The sequence below is a fragment of the Mastigoproctus giganteus genome, chromosome 2 (genome assembly GCF_048544385.1).
Source record: "Mastigoproctus giganteus isolate SK-2022 chromosome 2, ASM4854438v1, whole genome shotgun sequence".
Classification (NCBI taxonomy): Eukaryota; Metazoa; Arthropoda; class Arachnida; order Uropygi; family Thelyphonidae; genus Mastigoproctus; species Mastigoproctus giganteus.
Window position 1 is genome coordinate 198925531 of NC_143576.1, and position 16362 is coordinate 198941892.

At 33.6% G+C, this 16362-nt stretch overlaps 1 protein-coding gene across 1 annotated transcript in view; it reads right to left on the reverse strand.

Moving 5' to 3' along the window:
* Positions 1-2345: 2345 nt before the first annotated feature.
* The window catches only part of LOC150089901 (uncharacterized), a 64486-nt gene continuing 50469 nt past the window's right edge, over positions 2346-16362 (reverse strand). Inside the window, exons 10-12 of the mRNA XM_090389699.1 lie at positions 12773-12886; positions 10627-10872; positions 2346-4588 (exon numbers count right to left, since the gene is read on the reverse strand). Coding sequence (XP_090245825.1) covers positions 2841-4588; positions 10627-10872; positions 12773-12886 — 2108 coding nt within the window. The 3' untranslated portion in view covers positions 2346-2840. The remainder of the gene's footprint in view (positions 4589-10626; positions 10873-12772; positions 12887-16362) is intronic.

Below are 16362 nucleotides of genomic sequence, written 5' to 3' on the forward strand. Positions count from 1 at the left end.
AAGACAATGTTTTTTTTTAGATATCACTTCCAGAACTGGATACAATTAAAAAAAAAAAAACTATTGTGTATTAGATTGTTTCACATCTTGGATGTGAAACCATGCCATTCTGTTACATTTTCATCATATAATGATTTGTCAGCAAAGCCCATGGGGGGGCCCCCTCTTGGGAGCCATTTAATCTGAATCAAGCTCAAAATGGGCTTTAGTTTTCCTCAATAATTAGTTCAATTTCAGAGAAAAATGCTAGAAAAGTATTTCTTAAATAAAAAAAGCATTCAAAATTTGTGTACTACTTTTTTTTTATGCATTTTCATTTTTTTTATCATGGCTAGGGACTGAAAAAGTGGAATGTGGTCCAGGCTTCTCTGGATTTCTCAGAGTGCCTATTTATCAGTTATTGCATGTGAGTTTTCTTTATCCCATACATCACAGTTACGCATATTAATTGCACCACGAAAATAAAAGTGAACCAAAAAATTTATATGGAATTTTGAATCAGAAAGCAGCAACTGTAGAACTTTTCCCAGCTTAGAAGATTGCAGTTTTGGGTCTTGGTCATTGTTTTAAGTATAGTTGTTTTGGGTATTTGTGATTACCTGGACACTACCTTGCACAAATTTGCATTGCATTTTCAGCAGTGATTTCTACCTGTACTGAAAGATAATATTTTCTTTTATGTGTAATGTATCTGTTCTACCCGTATCTTGATATAATGCTTTCTAGTATCAAATTGAGTAAGGAACTTTACTTCTCTTCATTCTTTGTTCTCTGCTATGAGCTTTAAGTAGGCAGCCATGAAAGCAGTAGGTACTGTTTTTACCTTTGTACTACAATTAATAACAAAATTTTAAGCCATAAAAATATATAGGTATTAAAGCCATAAGCTATGGAAAACTTAACTAACATACATCACTTAACTTTTCGGCAGCTTAATCATATAGCATTGATTCTGCTATGTGGCTGTAGTCATATTGAACAAGAAATGCTGGATAATATGATATAAAATAACATTTCTTTTTATTTAGTTAAGTTTGTATTTATTATGTGTACATAAATTAAATTTTAATTGTGTATTTTTAAAATTTTTTATTGTAATCCCCCCCAGCAATTCGCTGTATCTAGGAGCATTAAACCATTATCACTTTATTTTAATTTATTGCATGCCATATTTTTATTATATTATACAGGGTGTTCATAAAGTCCCCATTTGTTTTATTGAAAACCTAACAATAGGATTCTATATGAACATTCAAAATATCTGCAGAGTTTAGATCTGTCAGTAGCATTTCATAACATGTGGAGTATCTTGGGAGTTATTTTTGTAACTGCTGCTGCTACAATATGAGCACATAAACCTTGCAAATCTGTAACCCTTGCTTGATAGACATTTGATATGATAAAACACCATGCAATAAAATCCAAGTGTATTGGGTCTGAAGATTGAGTCACTAAGGGCCTATTGCTGCCACATCCAGTCCACCAATTTCAAAATTACTTTGTGTACTCCCAAAAGTTGCTTTATCACTAAGGAGAATGTGTTCCATTGAATTTGTTTAAAAAAAAGCAGCATACATTGAAAACTCACTTTCAACAATCCTCTTCGTTCAAGTCATGAACCACCTAAATGTGATAACTTCAACTTATACAATTTTAAAATTTCCTGGTCCTCGATTTAGGAGTATTCAAAGTTTATGTGAAGCAGTGCAAACTAACATTCTTGGATTTTTCTGAATTCTAGCTTATACTGTCTTGACATCATGCTGGAAAAAACACTTAGACATCCAGATTGTGACCTTCTCATGAATAAATCCCATTCTTTTAAATTGTTAAGCAAATCAAGAATTGACTTATTGGTCTGTAGAACCTGACGTGAAATTTTCTTTCCAAATTGTAATTTCTTTGTACCTCTTTCCTTGAACCTGAAGAGTTACTACTATCACACATTCATACATTCAATATTAATAGGGTTCTGCAACAAAAAATAGGTATATACCATTACTCTGCCGAAATAAATAAGGACTTTATGGACACAATTACAAATGCTAGTAAAATACAAAGGTAAGTATTTATAATTACTGTAATAAAATATCTGTTCTAGTTATGTGCACCCTGTAAATGTTTACCATGTCTATTTTAAGCAAACATTACAACACACACACACAGATTCTAGTTTTTAAAGGAACTTCATGACAAGTATTCTATATACATTACAAGAATCTTCAACTCAGCATCACAGAGTTATATTCTTTATATGTGTAAATTACTTAAATAATTTTAGCCATTGCAATATTTTATAGGTAAATGACATTAACATAAACTACACTTTGATCAAGTCCTGGCATGTGTTCTCCATGGTTGTAGTTATACATGTATGCAGTATTGTATTTCCTAATCAAAACAAAAAATTTGATTAAATTCTCATTACAGTTGCTTCACTTGAAATACAACTAAACGCCAATGCAGTTATATGATTTATGGGAATTACTACATTTCCCAAAGTGGTACATCCATCGATGTAGAGAAGTGGGTTGGGGGGAAAAAAGGCCCAATGAAATTTTGCTAGTTTAACTACATTCAGTGTAAGGTATAAATACTTTTTATTATTATTAATTAAATATTTTCACTTGAAAATATTTTCCTTTTTTTTATGCTCTCCTACAAAGAATGCTAATTTTTTTTTTTTTATCGAAAAATGCACAGTTCATGACATATTCAAATGACAATACTTAGAAAATGGAGGTGCTCTATTATACAGATGAATTTGTTAACAAAATAGTCATTTTTCTTAACTAGTAAAACTTTTTCAGTCTTGAAATTCAATTTTTATTCTGTTATGCTTACTTATTTGTCTTGTTTTTATAAGGCTTAGTAGATATATCTGATGAAATTACATTCTTTGATAAAACAGGTGAGGAAAAGGGGAATGATGTTTGACTAATATCGGATTTGCTATGTTTATGGCTAACAGACCTAACTACTGGCATCAAGCCAGGTTGAGATGCAACTCTTCTTAATAATGGTTGAGTGTCACTAGAAACTTCTAGAGTTTCTTCTGAATGTTGTGGCTTATTAGAAGAACCCCAAGAATAATCATCAGGCAAAAGATCTACAAAAGAATTCTTTGGTTGTTTTTCTGTCTGTTCAGAGGTAGAATTTAAGCATAAAGCTACATCAATACCAACATCTACATGCTGGCCTTGCAATTTAAATGAATTATGAGGAAAACAAAACAGAGATGATGATGATGCTGTACAAATTTGATTCTGATTGGAGACTGGTAACATGCTTTGAAAGTTTAAATTACCATTGAGTTCACTTGCTATACTTGATTTTGTGTCCCGAGAAGAGGTAGTGATTTTATTGCACAGGTCCTCGTTCAAATGGCAAGATGAATGTTTCTTTGGTGACTGTACTCTTTTTGAATTTGGATGATCTATAAATACAAGAGTAGATGAGTCCTTGTGTTTGGTGGGTGAATCACTGAGAACACTAATTTTAGATATATCTGATTGCTTTATACTATGCCTACTTGTACAAGATGATATATTAGTTGTATCATTGTGAAGCAATTGTTTTTCACTTGACAGTTGTGAAACATCTGAGTTTTGTTTGCCTTCTTTTTCTAAATGTTTTAATCCTTCATGAACTTCGCTGGAACACACAAGTATATCTTTAAGGTTCCTTTGCTGAACATGGTTATTTTCCTCACTACAAGATAAACGATGTAATTTAGTGTTTGTTGATGGACAAGAACATGCTCCTTTACATTCACACATGGATGAAGAACTATTAGAATTTTGCCTGTCAATGGCATTTTTCTTTTTTCTCTTGTCCTCTGTAACATTGCTCAGCCTGTCTCTCTCTTGACAAGCGTTCTCTAAAGAAGTATTTGTCACCAAAACATTAGAATGAGAACTATCTGAATTTTTCCTATTAATTTTTTTTTTGCTCTTGCTTTCTAAAACATTGTTATATCTGTCTTCCTCCTGAGAAGTATTATGCAAAGAGGTATCTGTTGAAGAAAGGTTTGATGTATCAGATAAATGCACATTTTCACTAGGAGTAGTTAGGAACATAACTGTTTGCACAGATTCACTAGGAAACTCTTCAGAGTCACTTACTAAACTAAGATCTGATATAAAGGGATATTTTGGAGAGACCTTCGAAAAATTATGTTTTATATGAGATGGAGAGGTATTTTTATTACTTATTGTTGTGGATGTTCTCTCAGCATTGTTTACTTCTTGTTTAGCAGAAGTAGAAATACTGTCAGAGACAACTGTAGCAGTTGGTAATACTACACATAGTACAGATGTTGTATCATTCCGTGGTGAAGACAACTGATTTCTGCAGCAGTTTCCTACCTCAGTTAATAAGGGTGGTGGAGAACAATCAGGTACAAATGCAACATTATCAATACCTTCACGACTAGTTCCCAAACGATGGCAGTGTTCTCTCATTATACTAGTGTATGTTGGTGGTGGTGGCATATAAAATTTAATAACATCTTCATAGGATGGAGGGGGATCATATATTGGAGGATCGCCTGATATGATATGCCGAACAGGAGGTGTATTCTCAGCTTCTGAAAAAAAAAAAAAAAATATATATATATATATATATATATATATATATATATACTTATAAGCTAATTATCACATTTTGTAACACTTAATACCATACTACACTAAAAAATTTTAATGAATCTGCAGTTTTACTTTACCTCCACATTGATAAACAAATCAACCAACTATTCAATTTTTTTACTCCTATCCTTAAGAAAAGCATTCCTACCAGATTAAAATTACATATTGTGCTGTGGTGCAAATACTTCAGTGCTACATTAAAGTATTCTGTAGAGGAGTGATTCCTAATACTCTTTAAACATATTTAGTAACTTTATAAATCTCCTTGAGTTAAGGCCTTGTAATGTTAATAATTTTATTTTGGCAGTATTGAAAATTAATACAGGCTGGCCTCGATTAACTTGTCCCACGAGCACAAAATGGAAACGCGTTAATCGAATATAATAATCAATAGGAAAAATTATAATTGGTCCTTGACCTTCTGGAATGTCCATAAAGAATTTTAAAAATACCTTTTAAATAACTTTTTAACTGTATACAATGTAAAAGATAATGAAAATAATTATGGAATTAAATGTTTATTGCATAAAACAGCAGTTCCCAAACTGTGCGCTGTGGAATATTTTAAATTTTCGAGGGAAACACAGCGATGCTCGACATCTGTCAGACACCACGTGAACTACTAGCTTGAGGTAGTTCACAGTTTCAACATTTCTTATTAAGTTGTTTGGACCTAACTGCTAAACGGAACTGTTAGGTATTTCTTTTGGTCTGGGTGTGCCTTGAAAAAATTACTGAGACACTAAGGGGCGCCGTGAACTGAGAAAGTTTGGGAACCTCTGACATAAAATGAAGAAATGACTGTTGCGGAAATATTTTAACAGTGTTGACTTTCTCTTTTCATCAATCAATTTCTGATAGCCAGCAACAATCTTCTCTGGGCCCTGGCGAAATTAATATTGCAGAAAACCTCAAACCATTTGTTTGAGGTTCTATGCAATACGAAAGATTTCATCTAATTCTTTTACCGTTATCTCCTTCACGATAACATTTTCATCTGGCTCATTTAAAAATTTGAATTTTTATGCAAGTGTGCATTGACTTTATGAGCAGGAGACAAACAAGTAACACGTCTTCTTCCGATGATTGATGGAACACACCGAGGCGGGCAGCAGGCAAACGTTTGTTTATTGACCGTACGACTTGCGGTAAGCTTAACGCGTGATTCAAATCTTTTTCAACTATCGCATAAAAAAAAAAAGAGAGATCACATTAACTGGAAATTTGCATCGTGTAAAGTGAAAAGTGGTATAATTTTTCAAATCGCGTTAATCGAACTAGCGTTATGCGAGGCCTGGCTGTATATATATATACACACATACATACAAAGCCAAAAGTTTCTAGACTGACTGCATGGAGAGCTAACCACATGTAGTACAGTAGTACTGTTAAGTACTGCTGAACTAACTCACTGTGAGTTAGTGGGCAAGTTTTGTGCTACTGCGACAAAGTGTGTTTCTGTTGACAAGAGAGCTTCCTTGGACTCAGGGGAGGTACCCATAGACTGGAAAAGTGCAAATGTGACCCCAATTCACAAAGGAGGATCAAAGGCTGACACAAGTAATTATAGACCTGTGAGCTTAACTTCTGTTCCAGGAAAATTAATGGAGGCACTGGTTAAAGAAGCACTGCAGGATCATTTAGACAAGACTTCAGTTATAGCTCAGACACAGCATGGTTTTGTTAAGGGGAAGTCTTGCCTGACCAACTTGATTGGATACTATGATGCAGTCATAAAAGAACTGGATGCAGGGAATAACTTTGATATTATATACTTGGATCTTAGAAAGGCTTTTGATACTGTTGCACATGGAAGACTGCTACACAAATTGGAGCAGTGTGACATTGGAGGCAAATTGCTGCTATGGATAAAGGGGTGGTTGAGGGGAAGAAGACAGAGAGTGGTAATCAATGGACACTGCTCATCGTGGACTAATGTTATTAGTGGAGTCCCTCAGGGCTCAGTGTTGGGTCCATTATTGTTTTCTGTATTTATAAATGATATTGATGATGGTATATCAAGCTTAATGTCCAAGCTTGCAGACGATACAAAGGTTGGCAGGGTTGTCAAGGACACTACTGACACTATGCTGCTGCAACAGGATCTGGAAAGGTTGAGCAGATGGGCTGAGAGGTGGCAAATGAAGTTTAACATTGACAAATGTAAAGTACTACACATGGGAAACAGCAACCCCAGAGCAATGTATCAACTCTGTGGTACTACACTGACAGTGGTAGAGAATGAAAGGGACTTGGGGGTGGTTGTGCAGGCAGATATGAAATTCTCGAGCAGTGCAGACGGGCTGCAAGAGTAGCTCATGGAGTATTGTCAATGATATACAGGAATCTTTCCAGCAGGGATAAGGAGGTGATTATTCCATTGTATAAGGCAATGGTCAGGCCACACCTAGAGTACTGTATACAGGTCTGGAGGCCTCATTTCAAGAAGGATGTAGAGCTGCTGGAACGAGTACTGAGAAGGGCAACAAGATTAGTGAATGGAACAAAGGGGTGCTCTTACGAAGAAAGGCTTAAGTTTTGCAAATTACAGGGTCTGGAGACTAGGCACCACCGAGGTGATCTGATAGAGGTGTATAAAGCCTTGAATGGTTTAAGCATGCTCAATGCTGATGGGATTCTTCCTCTAGCTCAGAAAAATCACCTGAGAGGGCATAAATTCAAATTGAGGAAAGACAGATGTAGGATAGACGTGCGGAAATTTGCCTTTAGCCAGCGGGTGGTTGGTTGGTGGAACAAACTTCCATCCCTTGTCGTGGAAGTTGATAGCCTAAATAAGTTTAAGGCTCAGCTGGACAGGTATTTCGAACGAACTGAGGGGTGAAGTGGAAGTGGTTTTTTTTTTTTTTTTTTGGCTGATGCTGCATAAGCTTGCTTTCTTGCATCAAATGCCTCTACTAATGCTAATGATTCTCGCAATTTTTGTAACAGTAAAATGGCAGGCGTTGTGAAACAATGAATTTGCATCAGATTTTTGGCATAAACTTGGGAAAACAGCTTTAGAGAATTATGAAATGCTTAAACAAGGGTTTGGTGATGATGTTATGGGTAGAACACAAAACTTTTTTTGATGGAATTCACATGGGGTGGGGGAGTTGTAGGTTTTTTTTTTTTTTTTTTTGGGTGTATCAGCAATTTGGGCCATATTGCCGTTACTGGACTAAAAACTGTGCTGACTTCACCTGAGACTGGCTAACTCAGCAACATTGTGAAAAAGACCCATAAAAATATGATGGTTATACCAATTATCCTATCCACTGGTATTCACATTTACAAGGCAGGTAAACTTTGGTTGAGTATTTCTGAGCTCTTGTGTCCCTCATCTGGACCGATGAAAATGTTGAAAAAGTGCATCAAATCATCCATGAGGACATATAGTACACAGTACATGCCAACACATTTTAACTGAAAATTTACACGAGGCAGATTGCTACAAAATTTGGGTCCTGTTTTCTGAGTGAAGGACAAAAACAGAATAGCCTCTGCTTGCAAGGACTTGCAAGCAGAGGAAGTTTCTGTGCTGCAAGTCCTTGCAAGCACAGAAACTTCTTACCAAGGTCATAACAGGAGATGAAAGCTGGGTTTATGGTATGGACCCAGAAATAAAGCACCAGTCCTACCAGTGGAAAAGTCCATCTCCGCATCCAATAAAAGTAATGCAGGTTAAATCAAGTGTTGATTTGATTTACCATGATCTGATTTGATCTTCAACAAGAAGGGAATTGTTCATTGAGTTATTTCCACCAGGCCAAACTGTAAATCACCAGTACTATATCAGGATCTTAAGGCATTTGAGAATGTCGGGAGAAAATGCCCAGACAAATGGCACACTCAGGATTGGCTTCTGCATCATGACAATGTGACAGTCCACAAAATGACAATGATCCTCCTGTGACCTAAAAGGACAAAGACATTGCAAAGATTCAATCTGAATCACAGAAAGTGATGGACAGCATCAAGAAACAGGAGTTTCAGAGATGCTCCAAACGGTGGAGAAGCACTAAGATTGATGTATAAACTTGGGAGGGGCCTACTTTGAAGGGGACAGTAACATGTAACTAATGTTTAAATTAATTTTATTGCCCCAATGTGAAAACTTGATTATTTTTTATTTCTAAAAATAATTCTGTGCATCTTATTAAGAAATATAATTTCAAAACACGCAAGTTCTTAGCATGATAGAGATTAGTATTAGAACCTCATAAATCTAGCACATAACAGATTTTTGAAAATAACTCATTATGTTTTATTTGATAATACAGACCTATAATCTCCACAGAATGGTAGTTGCCAGCATTAAGCCAAAATTTTAACTTGCACTGCCAGACTGGTTCAGTGGGTAATGCACTTGCCTAAGAAATAAAGGTTGTGGGTTCAAATGCTGCCTACAGTATGGGTGTTGCGATTGTCCAATTTTTTTTTAATATAAGGTAAAGTGTTTTTTTTTTTTTTTTTTTTTTTTTTTGGTAGTTGTTGGCGCATCGGCTTCTGTGGCCATAATGCACCTCCCAAGGTTTTTTGCAGTACTTTGATCCAAGCCCGAGGCGGGATTTGAACCCATGACCTTTGGGTTGCCAGGCAGGTGCTTTACCCACCTGGCTAGCCCAGTCGGCCAGGTAAAGTGTAATTATGATTTCGGCAATCAACTTTTCTTAAGAACAAAATACATGCTACTGTACTGTGAACTAGTATTGAATGGCTCACAAGATGAATGATCTTATATGTTACAAATACACAGTAATATATAAAACAAGAAATTACCTCTGGAAATTAACAGAACATAATGCAGTTCCTGCAGGTTTTTTTTTTTTTTTTCCCGAGACTATTATCCCTTTGTTCTCATATAGTAAACTACCTTCGAAGAAATATTCCAAAAGTGCTGAATTTTTGAGATTCTGTTGTATAATGAGAATTCAGCTAAAAATTTATAAAGTATCAGTTTAAAATATCTCTAATTCAGTAGCCACCGATTTTAACACAGCAAGAACACATATCAGAGCAAAATATACTAATAGCAAAGCAAAAAATTTCCTTTTAAACAGTGTTATGTTCTTTCATTGTTTCTGATCTGGTAGGTGTCTGTTAACTTGGGGGAAAGGTGGGATTAAAAGTTCCTCCCATTTTGGCAAAGTCCAGGCTGTTTTTCAGTGTACAGAAATAGGATTTCGTCATCGTCTTATTTTTCGGGTCTGCTTTATCCTTCATCATGATCAATATTTTTGTAGCATTCAAAATAAAGTGGTTTACACCATGTGGGACACTAGCAATTTATGTTATGTTTCTTCAGTGGCCATCAATGATTCACTACAATGAATCGTTGATTGTCACCCAATATGTTAACCTGCACTGTTGTTTTCTTAACCTTGAGACAGGCATGTAGCATCTTCAAGACTCCACATAACTTTCAACAATGTTGCACTCCTTGTTGCCTTGGTCTACACAGCTGAAGTTCTCAGTACCTTTCTGATTTTGTTATTGAAAATTCCAGAAATCTTGCTTGGTTAAAGGGCAAAAAGTAAAATTGTAAATTAAGCAAAGTCTTGAAAATTATATGCCCATGCTGATAAACATGAATTTAAAATTAGTGTGCTCCTCTCACATCCAGTCATTGAAGTGTACACTAACACCCTATGGCAGTGCATCCAGTTGTTATGCTCTCTGGCCCATGTCCAATTGCTGAAGTACACAGGTTTTTCAATTCATATTTTGCTTGTTCAAAGATAAAGTCAAATATAATAATGAAAATAACATTCAAATAAGAAAGGATAAGAAACATGTCTAATGCATGTTTTATTTTCCAGAAATAATTAAAATATTTGTTTTAATTATTCTGTTCAATGAATTCTGTTCATTTTACATAAAAGTACACTAAATAACGACTGCAAAATATTACTTATTCAGATTTTTGGCTTTCTGGCATTTTTTGAAACAAAAAGATGTGTTTATATTAAAAACTTACCAACATCTCCACTTATAGTATGCAAGACCTCTCTATTTATTGCATCTTCCTGCTTTTGTCTGTGAAGCTTTATGAGAATCATGACTGTAGTTAGGACAAACATTCCAAGTCCTGCTAAGCTCGTTACTAAAATCAAGGTATTGGTTCCTGCTGCTGTAGAACTTTCTTGCTTGGGAAAGTAATAATTTGGTGTTAGAGTTCTCCACCAGTTTTTATCATCAGGAGAAACAGTTCCTCGACCTGTACCTTGGATTTAAATTTTGGTAAGTTAACATACTGACATAATAATGCATCCATGTTTAAAATCTACTTTAAAAAAATATGCAACTATATCACAACTATATCACTTTAAAAAAATATGCAACTATATCTGTCATTCTTTAGGTATATCATATACCTAAAGAATGACAGAAAAAAAAAAAAAATATATATATATATATATATATATATTTTTTTTTATTTTTTAAGTGGAAAACAAAAAAATATTATTGGGTATATTAAGCTGATAATATGATCCTGAATCTAATATGATTATGCAACAAATCACATGCTCATCTTTGATAATGGTCAGATTTCTAGAAAATATCCTGACAATGATAACTAACTTCAAACATTTCCTGACATAAACATATTATTTATATTGCTTCCTCTGACAACATTTTTTTTTTTTTCCCCTCAAAAAAAAAAAAAAAAAAAATAGGTTTTCTCTTTTAATATCAGTGTTACTTTTCTTGGTAGTCTGTAAAGTCTCACATCTGTTGTATCGTGGAATATTGTTCCCATCTGGGATAGTACACACAAAACCTCTTAAAATCCTTGACTTAATCCAGAAGAGGGCAGTCAGTTTATTAATAAAAAAGAACATGATACATTTTGATGAGAATTGAACTCTTGCCATGAACTATGGAGGCTTCACTAAGTATGTTTTAGAACATTTTAAAAATTATAGTAAAGTGTATCAAAATTATACACTTTAATATCAAGTAAAAACAACTATATAACTAATAAACAAAAGTTGAATGCTATGAAAATAAAGAGCCATGATGAAATTTTACTTAATAGCAATAAAAGGCATACTGGCACTCCCATTTGAGGATTGCTATAATACACTCTGCTAAGAATCAATAATTTTGTTGATAGGTAATATCAAATAAAAATAAAAAAAAACCAAACTATATCAAAGTAAGGACGTCTGGGATCCCAAGTTTACCAAAGGAGTTGGCTTTGAACTTGTTCTTCATGCTGCCACTACCGCTGTTGTGGTGCTCCTTGCTTCTTACCTTTCCTAACCTAACTTATTTTAATGACACTATTACATATGGTTAGGTTAAGAAAACAGAAAGAAGTTTAAAATTTTTATTTCCAATCTGCAGTTAAAAAAAGACAATGCATTCATGACCATGGTGTGCTGCCATACTTGCAGTTGCGCTATAGATGGAGCTGACCACAAGAAAATTCTGCCAAGTGGCACACCCCACATTGTATCTCAGCACACTTAAAAAAAAAACAAAAAAAAAAAAAACCCTCTAGATTTGATATGCAGAATAAAATACTGATTTTGACTTTCCATTTAAGGTATGAGCCAGTAAATTTCATATCTCTCTCTCTCTCTCTCTCTCAATTGTTTAATTTATATGGTGGGGTTCCACAACCAAAAATGTCTGGAAAGCACTATTCTTCCCTCTCAATCAATCTTGTTAAATTTAAAAATTCAATCCAATAAAATATAAATAACTGGTTAGGATGAATTTCTTTAATCTCACAAACATGTTAAGTTATACCAATAAAAAATAAAATATGAATGTTTTGAAAAAATATGAAAATTATAATCATTTTTAATTTTATATGATTATTATTTGGCATACAAGCTCATGATAGTAATATAATCAAGATCAAATATAAGAGATTTAGTTTCATTAATACAGAACTTCAATTGAGATTAAATGCATATTTTAAATAAATGAAAGTGATTCAGTTAATAAACACCTATATTTTACATAGTTATAGTATAAATCTCTAAACCTGGATTATATTTTATTTTATTAAAATGAATTATATTTTATTTTATTAAAATGGATTATATTTTATTTTATTAAAATGGATATTTTATTTGGCAAAGTAATTATAATTTTGAGTACTGACTTACCATAACAAGCTGCTTCATCTGACCCATCACTACAGTGATTGAATCCATCACAACGAAGTACATTTTTTAAGCAGCGCCCATTTTCACATTCAAAATCTCCTACTGCATAGCAATCTTTAAATATAACAAAAAATTCAACTTTACCATTTAAAAATAGGTAAAAATCTTTCAATTGTAAATAGTTAAAATATAGAGTGAATCAGTTATGTATAAATACTTCAACAGTAAAACTTATAAATTCAAATGTCTATTAGATCAGTGAGAATTTTAGGATTTTTATTCTTCCAGCATGGTATCCACTTCCAGTCTCCATCATTAATTATTTTTTAATTGGAAAAGTTTAGTCTTAAAAAAAAAAATCCTTTATTGCTCACTCACTACCACCAGAATTGAAGTTGTATTGTACTTTGGGAAAATTGAAGTTTTTTGATCTTATTATACAATGTAATGTCAGAACTAAAAATAAAATTTTAAGAGTTTCCCATTTTAAACTATTTCTGGCCTTTATTCTAATAAACTGATTAGTTGGTTTTTTGGACTGCATATGAGCCCATAAAAGATAAAGTATACTCTCATAAACCACAAAAATTGCAGGATTTGTGGATGATGAGATAGCAGGAAGTAAACAGAATTACAGCCAACATGTGCAGCACATATGTCAGGCTGTTGGGGCACAATGCCATTCACACACGACTAAGAATAAAAAGAAGACATTTTTCACCCATGAATTCCCATATATGATCTCTCCCTACCTTGAACACAAATTTCCTTTCTTAGCAGTTAAAGTTTCTATGCTAATTAATCCATGATCTCATATCAAACATTGCTTCTGTGAAGACACTTCCAAATATCTGTTTTAGTTGGCCTAAGAACTGGTTAGAAAAGACAAGCAAGGAACTTGCACTGTGTAATGCCATTGATCACTTGAATATTTTTGGCCAAAATATATGAAGCCTAAAAAATAAGCTGCCACTCTTGAAGAATTCTTGTGCAGCATAATTTATTTAAATGAAACTTGGCTACCTGACAAAAATTGCAACGTACTGATGCTTCCCTCTCACTCTAGCTCCGATTGTATCTTTAATTGCAGGTCTTTTGTTAGAAGTGGTGAAGTTGCTACTATGCTTAAATGTAGTTGTATTGTTAATGAAAAAAAAAAAAAAAAGTCCACTGCTTCTAACTGGAGTGAATTGCATTAAAGAAAGAAGTTTTTCGTTTTTATTACTATGGAAATTAATTGATAATCAAGTCAAGGCACTTAGCCTGTCTCAAATCATCTTTCTCACTATAGATAATCAAACCCTAGTCTCCTATTCACTAATTTTAAAATATTAAATCGTGCTATCACTGATATTTTCTTTGACTGTGATTAGTCGAACTTCCTATTATCTTAAGTTTCTGTATTGAAAAAAAATTTACTCCTTTTTCTCACATATCTGAGAGGTCCTTTATGCAAGAAAGAAAGAGACTCTTCTCTCCTAAATTTACAAATACTGACCTGACTCTAGACTTATTCTGATTTTTCCCCTGGGATCTGCTTTCTTCTGCTCCTCTTGAACTAGCAAAAGAACACACTTCTGAATTTTCCTTTATCTTTCCCACCGTATTGTCAAAGTAGCTCTACAATTTCCAGTTGTAAAGCTGCCTTTTCTACTTTCTACTACTTTTGAGTTGCAAGAAAAGTAGTCAAAAGTTTTTAACAGAAAACTTATCCTTTGTTGTGGGAAAATGATTTTGGTTAAAACCATATCAGCAGGAATACCTCAAGAGGAGGCACACTATCTGCCTCTGCTTTTCTCTACTTTAATCTCCATACTAATTCAGAATAACCTTGCCCTAGTTACTTACAGAGACAATTTGAAGGTTTGGACCATCTTACATTCTGTTGAAGAAGCTAAGACAAAAAATGTTTTTATAAATTAATATTTAGATAATGTCTATAATTTCCTTCTTTCTTTCAACCACGCTCTAATTCCTCAAAAGCTTGCCAATCTCTCCATAACTAGGAAATCTTTTCCACTTCAGTTTTCTCATTTTATTGGCAACACTAATTCAAATGGTTCCAGTCAGTGGTGTAACCAGGGTGAAGCAAGTGGGGCACATGCCCTAGGCACCAAATATAAGTTTCATTTTTTTAGCAATAAAAGTGTATTTTGTTTTTATTATTTTGTAACTGGTATTATGACGAGTAATCAGTTTTAGTACCAATATATGAATTCAGCCAGAATTTTAAAGAACAATTTTCAAGGGGCGGCATTTTTTTAATTTGCCCTGGGTGCAATCAACCCTAGCAATGCCTCTAGTTCCAGTACATAAATATCTGGGTATATATACATTTTGATTCTAAACTCAACTTCAAAAGTCTAAAATTAAATCCTATAGGTGTGTTTGGATCTTTAAGTAAAATCTTGATTGTTTCCAATTTAGCCAAAATAGAAGTATATAAAAACTTATCCAGTATTGATTTATGGATGAGTCATTTGTTCTGCCACTGCAAAATCACCTTTCTCTTTGCCTTTCATTTGAATTCCACATTCTAAAATGTGGAAAATGTTAAAACTGGTAAGCTGTTTACCTGGGGTAGATCAAAAATGTATTATGCTCTCAATTACACTCCTATTTCCCACTTAATAGTTCTTCAATCTTTGAAAACCTTTGCTGCTAAAATATATACTTTGATGCATCAAAATCCCTCAGAAAAATACTAAATCCAGATGTTCTCTATATCCATTACAAAAAAGAACCAAAACATTGGATAGATTTTTCCCATACCCAACCCTGAAGTATGTAAATGATTACAAAATCAACACGTTTGTAACTGATTAAGTCTATCATTTTTGTGCTATTGTCTTCAACAGTAATCTGTTGTAGACAATGTAGATAATTTTTCTGTTTTCATTTGCTGCTCACTTTCTGTATGATATTTAAATTACGATTCATCCGCTAGTGATGCATGTATTACATTATACATGCATCACTAGTGGATGAATTTTACAAATTGTAAAATTTTGCAATGTATGTAAGGCCATATACCATCTAGGGCAAGCCACTCTTCCTAGACAGTGTAATTTCTTTTTTATGAGTGACTAATTAACTGAATATTTAATTTATTGTGCTGGCTCTTTATCTCACAAAAAAAAATCAACATGTTTTAAAACATGTTGATTTTTTAAATCAACATAAAATCAACATATTATTTACTGACAACAAATTTTGTCAGTAAATAATAGTACAGCAGCAAAAGCATGCATAAAATGGGATCATCTCATAGTTTTAGAGAGAGAGAGAGAGAGAGAGAGAGAGAGAATCAGGGAAGTAGTCAGCAATTTTTTGGTCATTCCATATATAACATGACTGCATACTCCTGTTCCTTTTCTACTGAACTGCATGTGAATTGAGCAAAGTATTCGTGCAGTAGGACGTATCTTGTGTTAACAGATATAACACCCGATCATATGCATTTCTGTGTGAAAACAAAATATTTTACCTAGAACTTCCAACAAAGTTGTTGAGGAAAATGGCACTTTTCAGTGGCAATAGCTTTAAAAAGTTTAATGTTTTTAAATAATTTAACAATTATCAACAATAAG